Here is a 14,678-nt window from a genome sequence, read left to right on the forward strand (position 1 = left end):
TGCAATAAACTAGTTTAGTAAAGTTCTTACTCTGGTTGTTGCAATGCACCTCACTGGGGATCTGTATTCTTCCTCCATTTTGGTCAGAGCTATGATGGTTTCAGCAATTGCATTTTTTGTCACACGGGACCAAGCTTCTGACAGGTGACCCTATTAAAGGAGAAACCCAATTTATTACAGCTTTTGTTAAGACAAATTAAACCGTAACTAGAGCTGCTACAAACAACATTAGGTTAGGATCTCAAGTGAGAATAGAAAAAGAGGAACTCAGGGATGACTTTGACAAATCAGGTGTTTTCAAATCAGACAGATATGGTGAAAAATACATCTCAAGTAGTCAGGTGGCTGACTGAGGTAGTCTCTGAGCAACTGTTGGAATAAATGAATTGGAGTAGGTAGAGGGGATAAGATTTGAAGAATAAAAGGGCAGATTCCTCATCTCACCCTCCAACCCCCACATACAGCACACAAGAAAGAAAGATGCAGAGTTGGAGCACAAATACGAGACTGTGAACAACACACAGATTACAGGAAATTCCTAAAGAGATCAGCTTCACTTGCCTAGCTTGGCCTTCCTGAATTCACTCCACTTCTATATTTGAATGAAATTAAGGAGTACACAGGAAACACAAAAACTTTTTCCTTTTCAATAGGAGTTCTGAGTGCTCGTGACATAAAAAAATAGGCTTCGAAGTTATTAATTAAGAAAATGACACGTAATTACTGTTTACCTCTTAAATTTCTGGTATCAGTGTCTTATTTAAAAACTGAATTTCTGTTTAGCAGAATCAGTAACCCTCTCCTACTGCCCCAAAGCCTGGACTTTACCCAGAAAATTGTACCTTTTTCTTCTTGTCACTAATATTTAACAGCTCAACCCAACAGTAACTGTCTTAGAAAGTAATGAAAAAAAAAATGTACTTTTCATTATCAGAAATATTTAAATATCATCCACACATTTAAAGGATAGAAACTTACTGCTGCCATATCTTTAATGAGTTTAATGATTATCTCTGAAATCTGTGTAGGTGTTGAACCCTTCATCCACCAATGGCTCTCACCTCGCCGAATATAGCTGCAAAGGACATATGGTAACAACACAAAGTCAATCCAAGTAATTAATTATTTGTCAAAAATCCACCACAAAGAAATAGTTCACATATTCTGCATATGGTAGGTTGTGTTTTTTTTCTTTTTTTAAAATGCAGCTCACTAATAACATGACTCATACTGTCAAAGCGTTACACAATTTTTTCCATTTATGAAACAAAGATTATAAAACCCAACATAACTTACTTCAGACAATGTGATTATTTTGTACCTTTAACTTAAAAATATATGCATATCTGAAAACAAACCTGGAATTGAAGATCATTGGAAGTGTGACTGTAGTAACTCCTTTGCCTGCAGTAGTGCCAGCTGTCCCTGTTATAGTAGTTCCTTTGGCTTTTAGCTGTACAGTGAGAGCTTTGGCAATGCATCCCAAAAACATGTCCAAGATACCCAGTTTATTCCAGTCCCCTTTTTCTGTTGAGTGGATGATATCACTTATATCTGCTGGTGGGAGAGACTTCACTCCAATAATACTTGCCAGGCGACTGGGGGTTACCTCGGGCAAAACGCGTCTCAGCAATGATGTGACCTGGAACAAAAATCAGAACCCCAAGATTCTTACCAAGACAGATGGAGCTTTAATGTAGAATCACAAAGGTTTTTTTCATCTCAGTTATGCCACTAAGAAGGACTGAATACACTTTCTGTACCTAAATGACATTTGTAAGAAATTCTCTAAGTTTTCTGCCTTAAAGTTTTTATTAATATATGCAAGTGAGACAAGGCCTAGGAGTCCAAAAATCAACCTCACTCAAACAATACTTAGTCTTCAAATATTAACAAAAAATGCCAGGTAACAGTGACAAAGATGTCTGTACAGATTTGCTTGTACATTACAGACATTTTACCCACTTTGCCTTTAATCTTTACTTATGTATGTATATATGTACATATATATGTATTTTGATATTATCTTCAGATGTCAAAAATTCTGTGGTACAACTATCAGAGACACTTCAGCCTTCTGTCAACAAAGTACTTGCCTCCAGGTACAGAGAATCACAGTACTCTTTCTCCCCTCCTTTAGTTTTAATTGTAACATCCTAACTGGAATTTTTTGCAATGGAAATCTGTGCCAATTGCTCTGGATCTAACAGGAGCTGCCTTGAAATTAGATGCTCCAACCTTAACAGCTGGTGGGACAGGGACTGAAATTGACTGTATGATGCAAAGGTTGACCCAAATCAGGGATCTATGAAAGCTTAAGGAGTTAACATTTCAGATCTTATTTCTCAATCCTTCAATGTTCTTTTGAAAAACAGGACACATTTTTAGAAAAAAACCCCCACAGTATTTTGCATATCTGCATTGTATCAGAATTACTACGCAGGGCAAGTTGAGATGTGACACTGTAACAGTTCAGAAAACTGGAAAAACCAGGGTACAAGACAACTTCTAAAATAGGAACTATAAATCCACCTGGAGGCAGCACACCAGCTAGCAACAAGCTAGTATGTTGCTGTACTACAGCAAATGTTATATATTTATATATTGATATGTTCATGTTATGAGTATATATACACACATAGACAACATTCTAGTTCAGAAAGACACCAATATGAAAGCTCTACCTGAGGATATCAAGAGCAGAAAGGAATTGCCTGGTCCCACACTACAACACTCATGGCCTGAGTGCAAGACAAAGTAGGGACTCGTGCTGGATCAGTAACACATGTTGCTAACTAAAAACCTCTAATCTTACCTATAACAACCTATATGGGTGTTACATATGCATCATATGAAATACTCAAACAGCACTGGATTTACAGGTCCTGTCCATTTTACAGACATTTCAGCCACGCTCTATTAATTTCAAATCTCATCTCAACCAGTGAAGCCTCTGCTTTATTTATTACCATATTTTAGCATGACAGCCATTAACTGTCCCATAATTCTGGCTGTCACTGTGCCTTGAGGTCGAACAGAATATTAGAAGTGCAAGAATTAACTATGGCCTCCTCAAACCGTGCAAATATTTACTGGGATTTGAAGTACATGTATATGTAGTACATATAAATGGGGATCTCTCTGTAGCTCTCTCTCAGACCCTTTCCCCACAATGAAGTGGTAAAAGACCTTGCTAAAAAATAGGCAGCCACTGTATTAGCTTCTTTCCACACCAAAAAACTTAATTGCTTTTTATACAGAATGTTTATTTGCGATAAATAATAAACCAGCTTTATAGTTCATACATTTGAGAAATGGGAAATTAACAGCTGACATTTAAAAGGAGCACCTCTGGTCCTTCCAATTTTATGTAGTAATTCTGGATGATCCTCTTTTATAAGTAGACAAACGCAATGCCTGAACTTTAAGAAGTCTCTTTTATGGAATGTAATACATAACACTGGCCTAAATTTAAGTATTCCTAAATTTAAGTATTGCCAGTCACAAGGCAATGCCAGTCTCAGAATCCGAATTTTCCTCTTACAGAAGAGAATTCTTAGTCATTGTGACAGAAAGGAAATACCTGACATACTGAACATACATAAGAGATGGGTGAATCTGTTGAAAACTTAAAGAGCAGAGCTACCATGAAGTAAGACTCACTGAATACTGTAAAGTATGGTTCACTGAAGAATCCTTTATAACATCACTCCAAAATGAATGCTGTGTGCTCATGCTGAAGACACAAAGAAATGACTGATTTGCTCTTATGCATCTTACATCATTCCAGCAACAACCCCTGACCAAGCAAACCCTATGTCCCTTTGATGCATGGGTTGAGAAAGCAATTTATCCTGCCCTATTCAAAAGCCTTCAGAGTAAGGCCAAGAAAGGTGAAGTGATACTACTCAGACAATTCAGATTAGTTTGCTGATTTAGGCTCATGATGATGTTAAGCATTAATTAAGAAATTTTGGTCCTACACCTCAGTTCTACCTCTTGGAGACAAAACATTACAACTACTCAAAAAAGTAAGTTTGCTTTAATTTCATAGCTGTAGCTTTCATTTTCTTCAACACTGTTTGTGTGTTCTACGAATAATTTTATACAGTCAAAGTGTGCTGCTGCTGGAGTATGTATGTATTTATATATCAAGCCCACAAAACTGTAATATTAACCCCATTCAAAAACTGTGGAAAAAAGCCCCAAACCTGACAAATTTCAAAAATAGATTCTGGGATTTTTTTTCATAGAATCACAGAATCATAGAATTGGCTGGGTTGGAAGGGACCTCAGAGATGATCAAGTCCAACCCTTGATCCACTCCCGCTGCAGTTACCAGACCATGGCACTGAGTGCCACATCCAGTCTCTTTTTAAATATCTCCAGGGATGGAGAATCCATCACTTCCCAGGGCAGCCCATTCCAGTGTCTGATCACCCTCTCGGTAAAGAAATTCTTTCTAATGTCCAACCTAACATTTTGAAATGTTCAATAAATGTCTACGTGCCCTCTCCTCACGACTGCAGTAACAAATTTAGTTGCTTTATTTACAGTTATTCCCCTGTGCAAAACATAGGGATGATATGACAGGGAAAAGATTTTTGAAGTGACACCCCAAAATTACATTTCACAAAAGAGTTTAAATGCATATGACACGATCGTGCACACAATTACAGGATTTCTGAAGACTTTTTTCTAGGAGTACCAAGACAGACAAGTAACAGTCAGCACTGACCTGTCTCTGCACCCGGGGAGAAGCAGTGTGTAGCAGTGAGAAGAGGTCCTGGAGCAGAGTCAGCTGCTGAGCCAGGTACTGCCTGCCTACATTGGAACCACTCAGTGCCAGAACCATTGAGAGCAGCTCAAAGCAATAAGCATCAGAAGCAGCATCTTCATCATTAGGCTGTGAGTTGGCATTCTCTTTGCTGGATATGGCATGCTCCCACTCCTCACGCACACGGGTGGCTTCCATCCGTATGGCCTGGACGATGTGAGCACAGACCTACACACAGAGGTTCCAAATACACAGTAACTCTTAAAAAACTTTTAGAAAGTGAAAGAGGTTGTGTTTACAAACCTTCATAACTATAACTATAATGTGAAAGTTCATCTGTGATGAAATTATAACATACATTTAAATTAATAAAATTAATTTTTAAATTCAGACTACAAATTAAATTCTTCAGAATTAAGAGTTAAAGGTTTAATACTGAGTTTGCTCATCTTCATTCTGGAAAATATTATTGAAATAAGACTTTTTTTAATTATACTTCTCGAATTTTAACTTGCTTTTTATAGAGAACCCAGGTTAAAAAAACCCACAAACACACAAAAAACCCCTCCAAGAAATATATTTACTGAACACCCACAAAAAAACCCAAAACAGACACGTATTGAAAGACTCTCTTTGCTTAGTTTACTATTCAGGAAGATTAAAAAAAATTAGAAACCATGTTTTCATTTTATGAATAGCATGTTAAAAAGCATTTTTAAGAGATTTTAAAGTTTGCTAAGATAGGTGACAAAAAAGTTGATTCTGAACAACTTACTAACCTAACAAACTTCAAAATTACTCTAATGCCCCTTATATTGCTGTGGAAATCTTCACAGCAAATTTTGTCTTGTGATTGGTGTAATAAAGATAAAAGATGCTTTAAGAATAAAGTGTTCAAAAGAATAAAATGTACTCTAACTATTGCTTTATGTTGTTCAGAAAAACCTAAATACTTTTTGATAACAGAAATTGGGAGAAAATGTGCAAAACTAAGAATCTAAACATTGTCACTGAATCTGTCCTATAATTTGGTAAGATCTACTATTACACTATTATTATCAGCAAACACTAGTAATTACCATTTTCAACTAATTTCAGAAAGGTTTCTTTTTAAACAAAGTCTAATGGGAAAGGTTTTTTTTATCATAGTAAAATAGACTTTTTCAGTGTCAATTTCAGCAGATTTTTTCATACAAAATGCACACTCGAAGTACTTAAAATATATATAAAAAAGATTACAAAGAGCAACAAAAGAACTTAAAGTACCAAGTAAAAGGTACTGTATTAACTGAAAATTTGCATATTTATTACAACACAGAAACCTTTAATTTTCAAAGTACTCAGAATGAACAAACCTGTTTCTGCAAATTTGTCAGTTTGCTCCGGCTGAATATGATCCCTACCATGTGCTCCTTCAGGTCTGCATCTGAGGTTGCCTTCATAAAAAGCATAAATATTAGTTTTAAGAACATTTTTTAATTACTGTAGCAATTAACATGGAATAGCAACAAACATTTTTCTAGAAGTCTGTAGCTTTCTGTTACAGAGAAGATCAATTTGACTGTGGTTAATGAACACCTTCTAGATATATCTATTTTTTTTAGAAGAGGAAATTTGAGCAGGAAATAAAATAATATTATTAGTACACCAAAGAAGTGAAGTAAAATTACAGAAGGTTCAGCCTCTTAAAACTATAGGATGGCTTGGGTTGGAAGGGACCTTAAAGATCATCTCGTTCCAACTCCCCTGCATGGGAATGTGGCTTCGTGTAGGTTAACAGAATCAATCATTAAGTATTCATAAAGCAGAGCAGGGAATATGCTTTTATATATTCCACAATAAAGGAAACAGAGAACACATAATTAAGTTATCACTTAATTAAGTTAGCAGCAGATATGAGAAAAATACACTTTTACAATTTAGTCACGGAGTTTATGGTTACAAGGTACTGGGCAGAGCAAAACAATACTTCATCTGAAAAATGAAGTTACTTTCATTGAGGACAGTCCAATTCTAGCTATTAAGCATGACAGTCCAGATACAGTCACCTTTTCAGGAACATTTCTTAAATTAATCATTGATGAAAGACTGAAGAGTACACTATGTAAAAGGATACCAGTGTGATTTCTTAATATTTTTTCTCTAAACATCAACAGAGCCCCACTTGAGGCAGAAAATAATAGGCAAGAAGGACTTTTAAGTTGACTATTACTGGAGCTAACTACCTCTGTAACTGGAGGCTTAATTTGTGCCACCATTGCTATGATGCCCAATTATCATTTGCTAATAAAAAAAAGTTGATTATGATTATTTTTTTTTTTTTTAAAAGCAATTTTGACTTTTACTTCTGGTTTGATTTGAAAATTACGTAGCAGAAGACACAGGACAAATACTGAAAACCATGCTGGATAACTTTTTTTCAGCAAAGTATTATTGATAGAACACAAATAAATACATTGTGTACTTTTTCTTCTCCTTCTGGGGAAGACAACAGTGCTTTTTCTTCTTGTTCTGGGGTTGGCTCAGCATCTCCGGAGATGAGTTTTCCAAATACCTGAAAGACAGACAGTTAAAAGGACCTTATCTGAAAGACTAACTTGTGCAGATTTTACACTTATCATCAAAACACAGAGCACTGAAAGTCTACAATTTATAGTAACTTTCAGCACATAGTGCATCATTAAAATCCCACCTGTGATGTAATGAGTCGGAATACTCGCAGCGTCTCTGATTCACAGTTTCTTTGTTGAGCTACACTAGCAGAAATCTGGCCTGCTATCTTAATGCTTTCACCATCTTTCCACCCAAGAATTTTCACTTGTCGAACTCTCAGTGTGTTCTCTGGACCCTTCAATTCAATTTTGATGATGTGATTGTCACCCCCTGGAAGTTCACTTGTTACCCAGCCGATATGTCTTGAATCCAAGTCTACCTATTAAACAGGAATATAAAGATGGGAACTGACAGTACATCAAATTAAAAGTGTCACCTACCTCTAAAATAAACCCATCATATGTCACTGGAACCAATACAGTGTTTGTATTTTCATTTTCATCCTGAGCAGCAAGACTATCATGTCTAATTATAAAAATATTCAACCTCATGAATTCAGATGAAAAAAATAATTCTAAAACTTAAAAAAAACCCATATAGCCATTTATTCTTTGTTTTCAAAGCTATTAGAAATAGTGGCCTATCCTGTTTATCCTTCAACCAACAGTTCACATATTCAAAAAAAAAAAAATTTGAACTAATGTTTGCTCACTACTTTTAATTAAAAAAAAGCCATCATAACTGAAAATATAGCACGCGATTACCAGTCATTATTTCATCCCTATTCACATGAACTCCTTACCAAAGAAACTGTAACCCTGGGGATGTCAATTTCTGACATCCTTATCAAGACATGCAGGACTTAATAATTTTAAGGCTCTAGGAAAGTAGTTCTCATACCCATAGGCTGATTTATTCTTTCACATTTCTATGCTGATTCTCAGTGTGTCTGCATTGAACTGTGCTGCAGCAGACAGAACAGACTTTGTTGGGTTTTTTTAAATACCATGAGGCACGGTATGGATGACTTAGGGTATAGTATGTGGGTGTGTTTAAAGATAAGAAGCTTGATGAAGTAGTGTAAGAAGACTACTTGGCAAAGAGGGAGGAAAGTTGAATTAAGTCCTGTCTGTCTTCTGGATGTGAACCATCTCTGGAAAAATGCACTTTATGCAGACAGAAACAAGGCAAGGGAGTAAGCTAACAAGCTCTATGAATGACCAGAAGTCCAGTGCCTGAGCTTTGCTATGGCCTTCTTTGATTTAGCTGGATAGCCACAAATGCCAAGTCAGTCTTCTCACAAAAAAAAAAAAAAAAGCTCTTCAAGAGGAGCATGTGTCTGTTTGTCTGTATTTTACATCTTAATACATATAGACTCACAGAGAAATACACACACAGTAACTTTATCTATGTACATACACACACTCACACTTCACTGTTTAGCACATGCTCACTGCACCAAAGTTTTGTTTTTCAGATTTGTAACATTTTTTAGAGCTGTATCTCTGCCTTGAAGACACAGAGAGTATCAAGAGAAAAGCAAACCACCTCTCTGTAACAAAACAATGCTTATTCTTGAAGAATTTTACCACTGATTGTCAATAATCAAACTAGTACAGTTTTGAGCCCAAAATGGTAGTCTTCAGCTACTTGGTGTTAATAACTAAAATGGCAGTACACTATAAATGTGTACTAGACCAAATAACTAGAAGAACTCATGTTGAGGGTAAATTACTTATTTTCTTCTTTCTCATGGTGTTCTGCTTCAGTTAATGCTTTAGATACATTTCTCTGATGAAAAATGATTCCATGAAGCAGATAGTGGAATGCTAAGAAGCCATGCATCAGGACATCTAACAATGTATAATGCTACTTAGTAGAACTATTTCAGGTATATTCCGATACTCTAGAAGAAATTAGCTTTTTGGACCTTTTAAAATGCAACCTAAATTGTCCTTTTTTTTTGGAAAATTTCTATATGATCTCATATCCTTTCAGCTGTAGTTTAAAAAAAATAATCTAAGGACCATTTTATATTACCCTGTTCTGCTTTAGTATAAGAGTAAAAGCCTCATTAATATTCAGCACATATGATCCATTATGTCATTAATAAAATGCTATTTTCCAAGAATATTATGATATTTGTGAAATAATTTACCTACCATACGAAATTGAAACTATTTGTGTAGAAAATCTGCTATATACAGCAAAAAATGTTGACAATTTTTCAATGTCAACTTTTAAAATATTTACCTGTTTTATTCTGCAGAGATCTTCTACTGCCTTGCCAGTTAGGAAGGTCATTGAAGTCACTTTGTTCTGTAACAGACAAGCAAATGAAGACCAGAACACTAAGGACCACTCTACTTCTTCTGTATTAAGAGAGAAGGTATATAAAAGACAAGTTGTTTCATTACAAAAAGAAAAAAAAAAATTATAAAGTGATCGAAATGAAGGGACAAAGAATTCCAAAGCAGCTTCCAAATTAGAATGACAAACTGAACTGGACAACGAAACCAGTGGTTCTTGAGTGATAAATCTATACAATTTTGACTGTGCACCTTCAGTAAGATACATTTCCCTTTCCTCTTACCCCAAGATCTCTGGAATTGTCTACATGAACACAGACGTAACGTGCGTTGATGCCTTTTACACAGTTAATTGTGATGTTTTTAGTTTTGTTTTTATCTTCATCTCCTGACTCCCAGAAAGTTTCTGTGGACCCATCTGTCAAACTACCGATCATGGCAGGACGGCTTGAAGTTTTAATGTCAACAATGCTGGTGAGGTCTTTCAGGCAAACCACTATACACAGTTCCTGTGTATAATAAAAGCAGTTAAAATAAAAGCATTAAAAATCCAACTAACAAAATACAAGTACTTAAAATAACCTAAGGAACTCCCAAATACAGGCAGTACCTAATTTTTTTAAAGCATGCAGACATTTCTATTCTGAGAAATATGCTCTCTGAATTAAGGAAGAAATTTGTCATTTATTTGTTGAAATCACTCAGCCCTCTAAACAAAAGGAAATATTAATAGCTAATAGCTGAGTATATTGGTAAATACCTAAATGTATTAATAAATGGAAGAAAACACTTCAAAGATATTTACCAGGAGTATTTACTTGTACTCCTAAAGAGTAACAGAAAAAAAATACACAAGAAAGTAAGAACTGGAAGTACACAGGATTTAAATATTAACTCAATTAACTGAATGACTACCTAAATGACCTATGAGAGAGCCCCAAACACTGCAACCTGCAAACAAGAACTTACAAGCACTGCTCCAAAATTTAGGCTTGAGTGACATATAGATTTAGGGTCAATTTATGAACTTCTAAAGCTAAATATGAGAACCAGAATACTAGTAAGAAGATCCCAAACTGAGATACATTCAAGAAAATATGACTTTGCAATAAAAAAGTTTAGTTCAAACAGAGAGATCAAAGCAAGTACAGGGTGTTTGCAGTTGATCTCTGAGAAAGCAGTGGAATACTTGCCTGATTCATGACTTCAAACCCAGACTGAATACTGATACTAAAACTCTCTTCACTATCTCCATCATCAGATTTAGACAAAATATTGTTGATATGATGAAAAACATTGCTCTGGTGCAGGAACTGGTGATCAGATTGTTTGAATTTGAGACTCCAGCACCTGAAACCAGTGGATTTTGAAATGTTAAGTAGAGAAATTATTTGTATTTATACAGTGAACAGAATTATTATTCAATATATATATTTAAGTAAGTGATACACAGGAAGAATTTCAGTTTAAGGCTGCTAATCAGATGACAGATTTCTGAGCATAAGGTATTCCACTACCTTGTACTACATACAGTTATTACAGTATTACTCAGTAACATTCTTTTTTTTCATAGTAGATACAGTAGAGAACTTAAGAGCAAATATTTTTATCTCTATAGTCTTTCATGCTTTTATTTATACGTATCAAAGCATGCGTACTCTTTTACATATATCTTTCCTTGCATAGGGATAAACCTACTCCTCTTCAGATATACACAGAGGTGTTTCAAACTTCCTACCTACATTGCAAAATCTTTTCATCTATTATGTTACAACATTTCCAGCCTTTCAAGAATTTTATTTTGTGCTTACCTCAAGGCCATTTGCTGTAATGCACTACCACTGGGAAGAGACATCATAAGATCAGAGATTGTCTGCAGAAGGCGATGAAAAGTGTGGGGTAACGGGTGAGCTGCTTCACCAGCAATCACTATGTCTGACAGAGGATGTTCACACACTCTTGTATCTTTTTCCTAAGATGAAAAGCAATTTTATGTTGTTAAGAGACTTTCAGAGGAAAAAGGTTAAATAAATAGCAATACAAATATTAATGATATTTGGCTTAAGAATAACTGCAACAATTCCACAATGAATATGAACTTCAAAGCAGTTCATACCAGAGAATTTTTACAATAAGTTATACATGACCACTAAACAAAGAATTCAGGAAGTATACTGTATACTACCACATATTTCTCCTGATTTAAAGATGTGAACCACCACATTACAATAATTTTCCAACAAACAAGCAATGCAACCAGAAAAAACATACTCCAGCTGTTAATGACCTTTTTGATCAGGAAAACCCAATCATAACAAAATTGCTAATTAAGCTGAGGTTATCAGTCGCATTTATGTCACCACTTATTAGTGGTGAGAATAATGATTCCTAGTAAAGGTGTGTAAGTATCAGAAAGGCTGTTCCCTGAGAGCCAAGAGCAATTGGGCAGTGGGTATGAAGGCAGTGGCAGAGGACCAAAGAGGGTAGGGGTCAGCAAGTTGTATTCTGGGGAAGAGTTCAAGAGAAAGAGAGGGAGGTTCCGATCATGATATCCAATTTCAGAAGGCAGAGGAAGAGTCATCTATGAAGGATACAAACTGCTTCCTCTGCTTTTAAAAATAAAATTGGATTCTCCTTGAAATAAAGGGTAAAAAATAAATAAGAAGGAGAAAAAAAAATAAAGAACCCAGCTGTGTTCCCCCAACACGCTGACATCCAAAGCCAGTTTCAGACTTTTTATTTTAAACCCATTAAATTGTCTATGCTTAGTCTCACAAGTGTATTTCCCCTGGACCTCGACTGTTGGACTTGCTAGAAATTTTATGGTATTATTTGAAAGTAATTTTTGGCACCTGTTTACTTAGACAACAATCTTCAAACCAGACATTTCTCTCTATTTTCCCAGAAGGAGCAGTTTTCTCAAGAGCACTCAGCATATGAAGTATGAAGCCTGAGATTGAACTCTACACTAAATATAAATTATTCAGAACAAATTCAAAGCCTAGGGATTCCCCTTCCCCTCAAGGATCCTATCTACACAGAGAGCATCCTGCTCCCCTGTCCCTTCCACAGCTTAGTAATTCTTGCATCTTGTTTTCACTTTAGCAAGGGCATTGCCCTTGAAACTACATCTCAGGTGCTAAGCCACTTATGTTTCTAGATCCCCATCCTTCTCCATCCTTTTATTTTACATAGATTTTACAGAATTTATCACTGGGATTTCTCACCCTGTCCCAGTTCATCGAAAGAATATGTAAAAATACCTCATATGTAAGAAAATTAATTCCAATCATGGAAAAACACTGAAGAGCCTTGGTTTTATTACACTGTGTATGCATATATATATATGGGTGTTTTTACAATATGACCAGACTACTGAAGAAAGAGGTTATGATTTGAATATGTACCACCTGAGTAATAGCTAACATTAGCTAAAAACTGTTGCTTGTATGCCATAAAATTGCTCATCCTAGGCAAATGACTGTGGGGAATTTTTTAAGTTCCTCCCCTCCATTAGAAGAGAAGCAACAGTCCCACCAGAGCTAAAATGTTGGATTTTAACATTCCTTTATCTTTCAGTAGTAACTATCCAAACTACAGGTAAGACAAAATTTATTTATTCTTTTACATAGTAAAGGTTCTTATTTTGGAGGCTGACCAGCATTAAGGACCAGTGGAAACACATTCCCCTCACTCTCGTACTGCTTTTGATGTAAAATTATTACAGGTAAAAAATTGTAGGACCCAAGCACAGAAATACTCAGAATATAAAACACAGAGTTACTGCCGATCAGCTTTAATGTATTTATACAAGAATGTGGCACACTTGAAAATAAATAAATGAGAATTATAAATCTGCATGTTGAAAAAGCAACACGGAAAAATTAATATCCCACATAAAGTTTAGGACAAGATTACAGCTGCTTACTAAAAAACTGTAGCAATGTACCAGAGCTGCCATGCTTAAAATACACATTTCAGACTTCTAAATTCAAATCTGGATTAAACTTCAAGTGATAATACTACCCTGGCCTTACTAACCATGCTGGCATGGTTTCTTGAGCTGTTTGTTGTGGACATGACGTTTTTAATTAGCTAAATGCAGAAGAGGTTGCAGGAAAATACTTTTTGGAGGAGTGGGATGTTAGACTATCCCATCTGACATGATACACTTTCAGAAATAACTCCAGATTTTTCTTACATCACTAAACCAACTGTAACTTGGGCATATATAGTTACTTTTATATGCAATTATTTTTATATATAAAGAATTGCTTAAGTCACTATAGGTTTTCAGAACAATAGACTTTTCTTAGAGCACTGAAAGACAATGAAGACTATACAAAGCTCTGAAAAAGATTTTCTCTTTTCTCTCTTCTTTTTGGGGGGCAAAGGCAGAAAAAAAGCAAACAGTAAATATTTTGTTACTGAATTCGCAATGTGTTAGTGGGTTTTTTCTTCTTCTTTCCCACGAATACTGACAGAAATAATGCATTAATAGACTGTAATTTGGTGATTTTGAAACACAATATGGTGATTTTAGAAAAAAAAAATTATCTGACTGTCAGAAGAGTTCATCTACCATTTAAGACTAAGAATTTTCATTCCAAAAAAAAGGTTCTGGTTCAAAGAATTCACAGATTGAGCGTGGGGTTTTTTTTTGTGTGTGTTTTGGTTTGGTTTTTACATATAATAAAAGTATTTCTAAATTGACTGTGAAATTCACAGAGATACTGTATTTACAAAAGGAATGCTAAACCTCACTTACTTGTTCTGCATTTTCTTTATTTGATTTATTTTCTTCATCCTCCTCTTCTTCAGGCTCTACAGGTGAAGGAGTCAGAGAGGCCACAAAATGCCACAATATATCATGAAGAGAAGTTGTTTGAATGACATTACAAAGAAGCCAGTTGAAAGCCTAAAATCAAATACACACAAGGAGTTATCAATTGGTTAAGCAAACCTGGAATAAAACAATTTCTTCAACCATTTCTGTGAAGAGGTGCACTGGCAAGTAACAACGCAGAAGTCTTCAAGAC

General features: G+C 35.3%; 1 protein-coding gene across 3 annotated transcripts in view; it reads right to left on the reverse strand.

Annotated features, from left to right (window-relative positions):
• The window catches only part of MYCBP2 (MYC binding protein 2), a 175,059-nt gene that overhangs the window by 14,258 nt on the left and 146,123 nt on the right, over window positions 1-14,678 (reverse strand). For all 3 annotated transcript variants that reach the window (XM_071741405.1, XM_071741413.1, XM_071741397.1), the window contains 12 exons: window positions 14,408-14,557; window positions 11,451-11,611; window positions 10,833-10,989; window positions 9,924-10,148; window positions 9,584-9,649; window positions 7,470-7,709; window positions 7,233-7,331; window positions 6,133-6,213; window positions 4,739-5,005; window positions 1,359-1,642; window positions 979-1,075; window positions 31-150 (listed from right to left, as the gene is read on the reverse strand). In XM_071741405.1, coding sequence (XP_071597506.1) covers window positions 31-150; window positions 979-1,075; window positions 1,359-1,642; window positions 4,739-5,005; window positions 6,133-6,213; window positions 7,233-7,331; window positions 7,470-7,709; window positions 9,584-9,649; window positions 9,924-10,148; window positions 10,833-10,989; window positions 11,451-11,611; window positions 14,408-14,557 — 1,947 coding nt within the window. The remainder of the gene's footprint in view (window positions 1-30; window positions 151-978; window positions 1,076-1,358; window positions 1,643-4,738; window positions 5,006-6,132; window positions 6,214-7,232; window positions 7,332-7,469; window positions 7,710-9,583; window positions 9,650-9,923; window positions 10,149-10,832; window positions 10,990-11,450; window positions 11,612-14,407; window positions 14,558-14,678) is intronic.

Source organism: Heliangelus exortis, chromosome 1 (assembly GCF_036169615.1).
Source record: "Heliangelus exortis chromosome 1, bHelExo1.hap1, whole genome shotgun sequence".
Taxonomy (NCBI): domain Eukaryota; kingdom Metazoa; phylum Chordata; class Aves; order Apodiformes; family Trochilidae; genus Heliangelus; species Heliangelus exortis.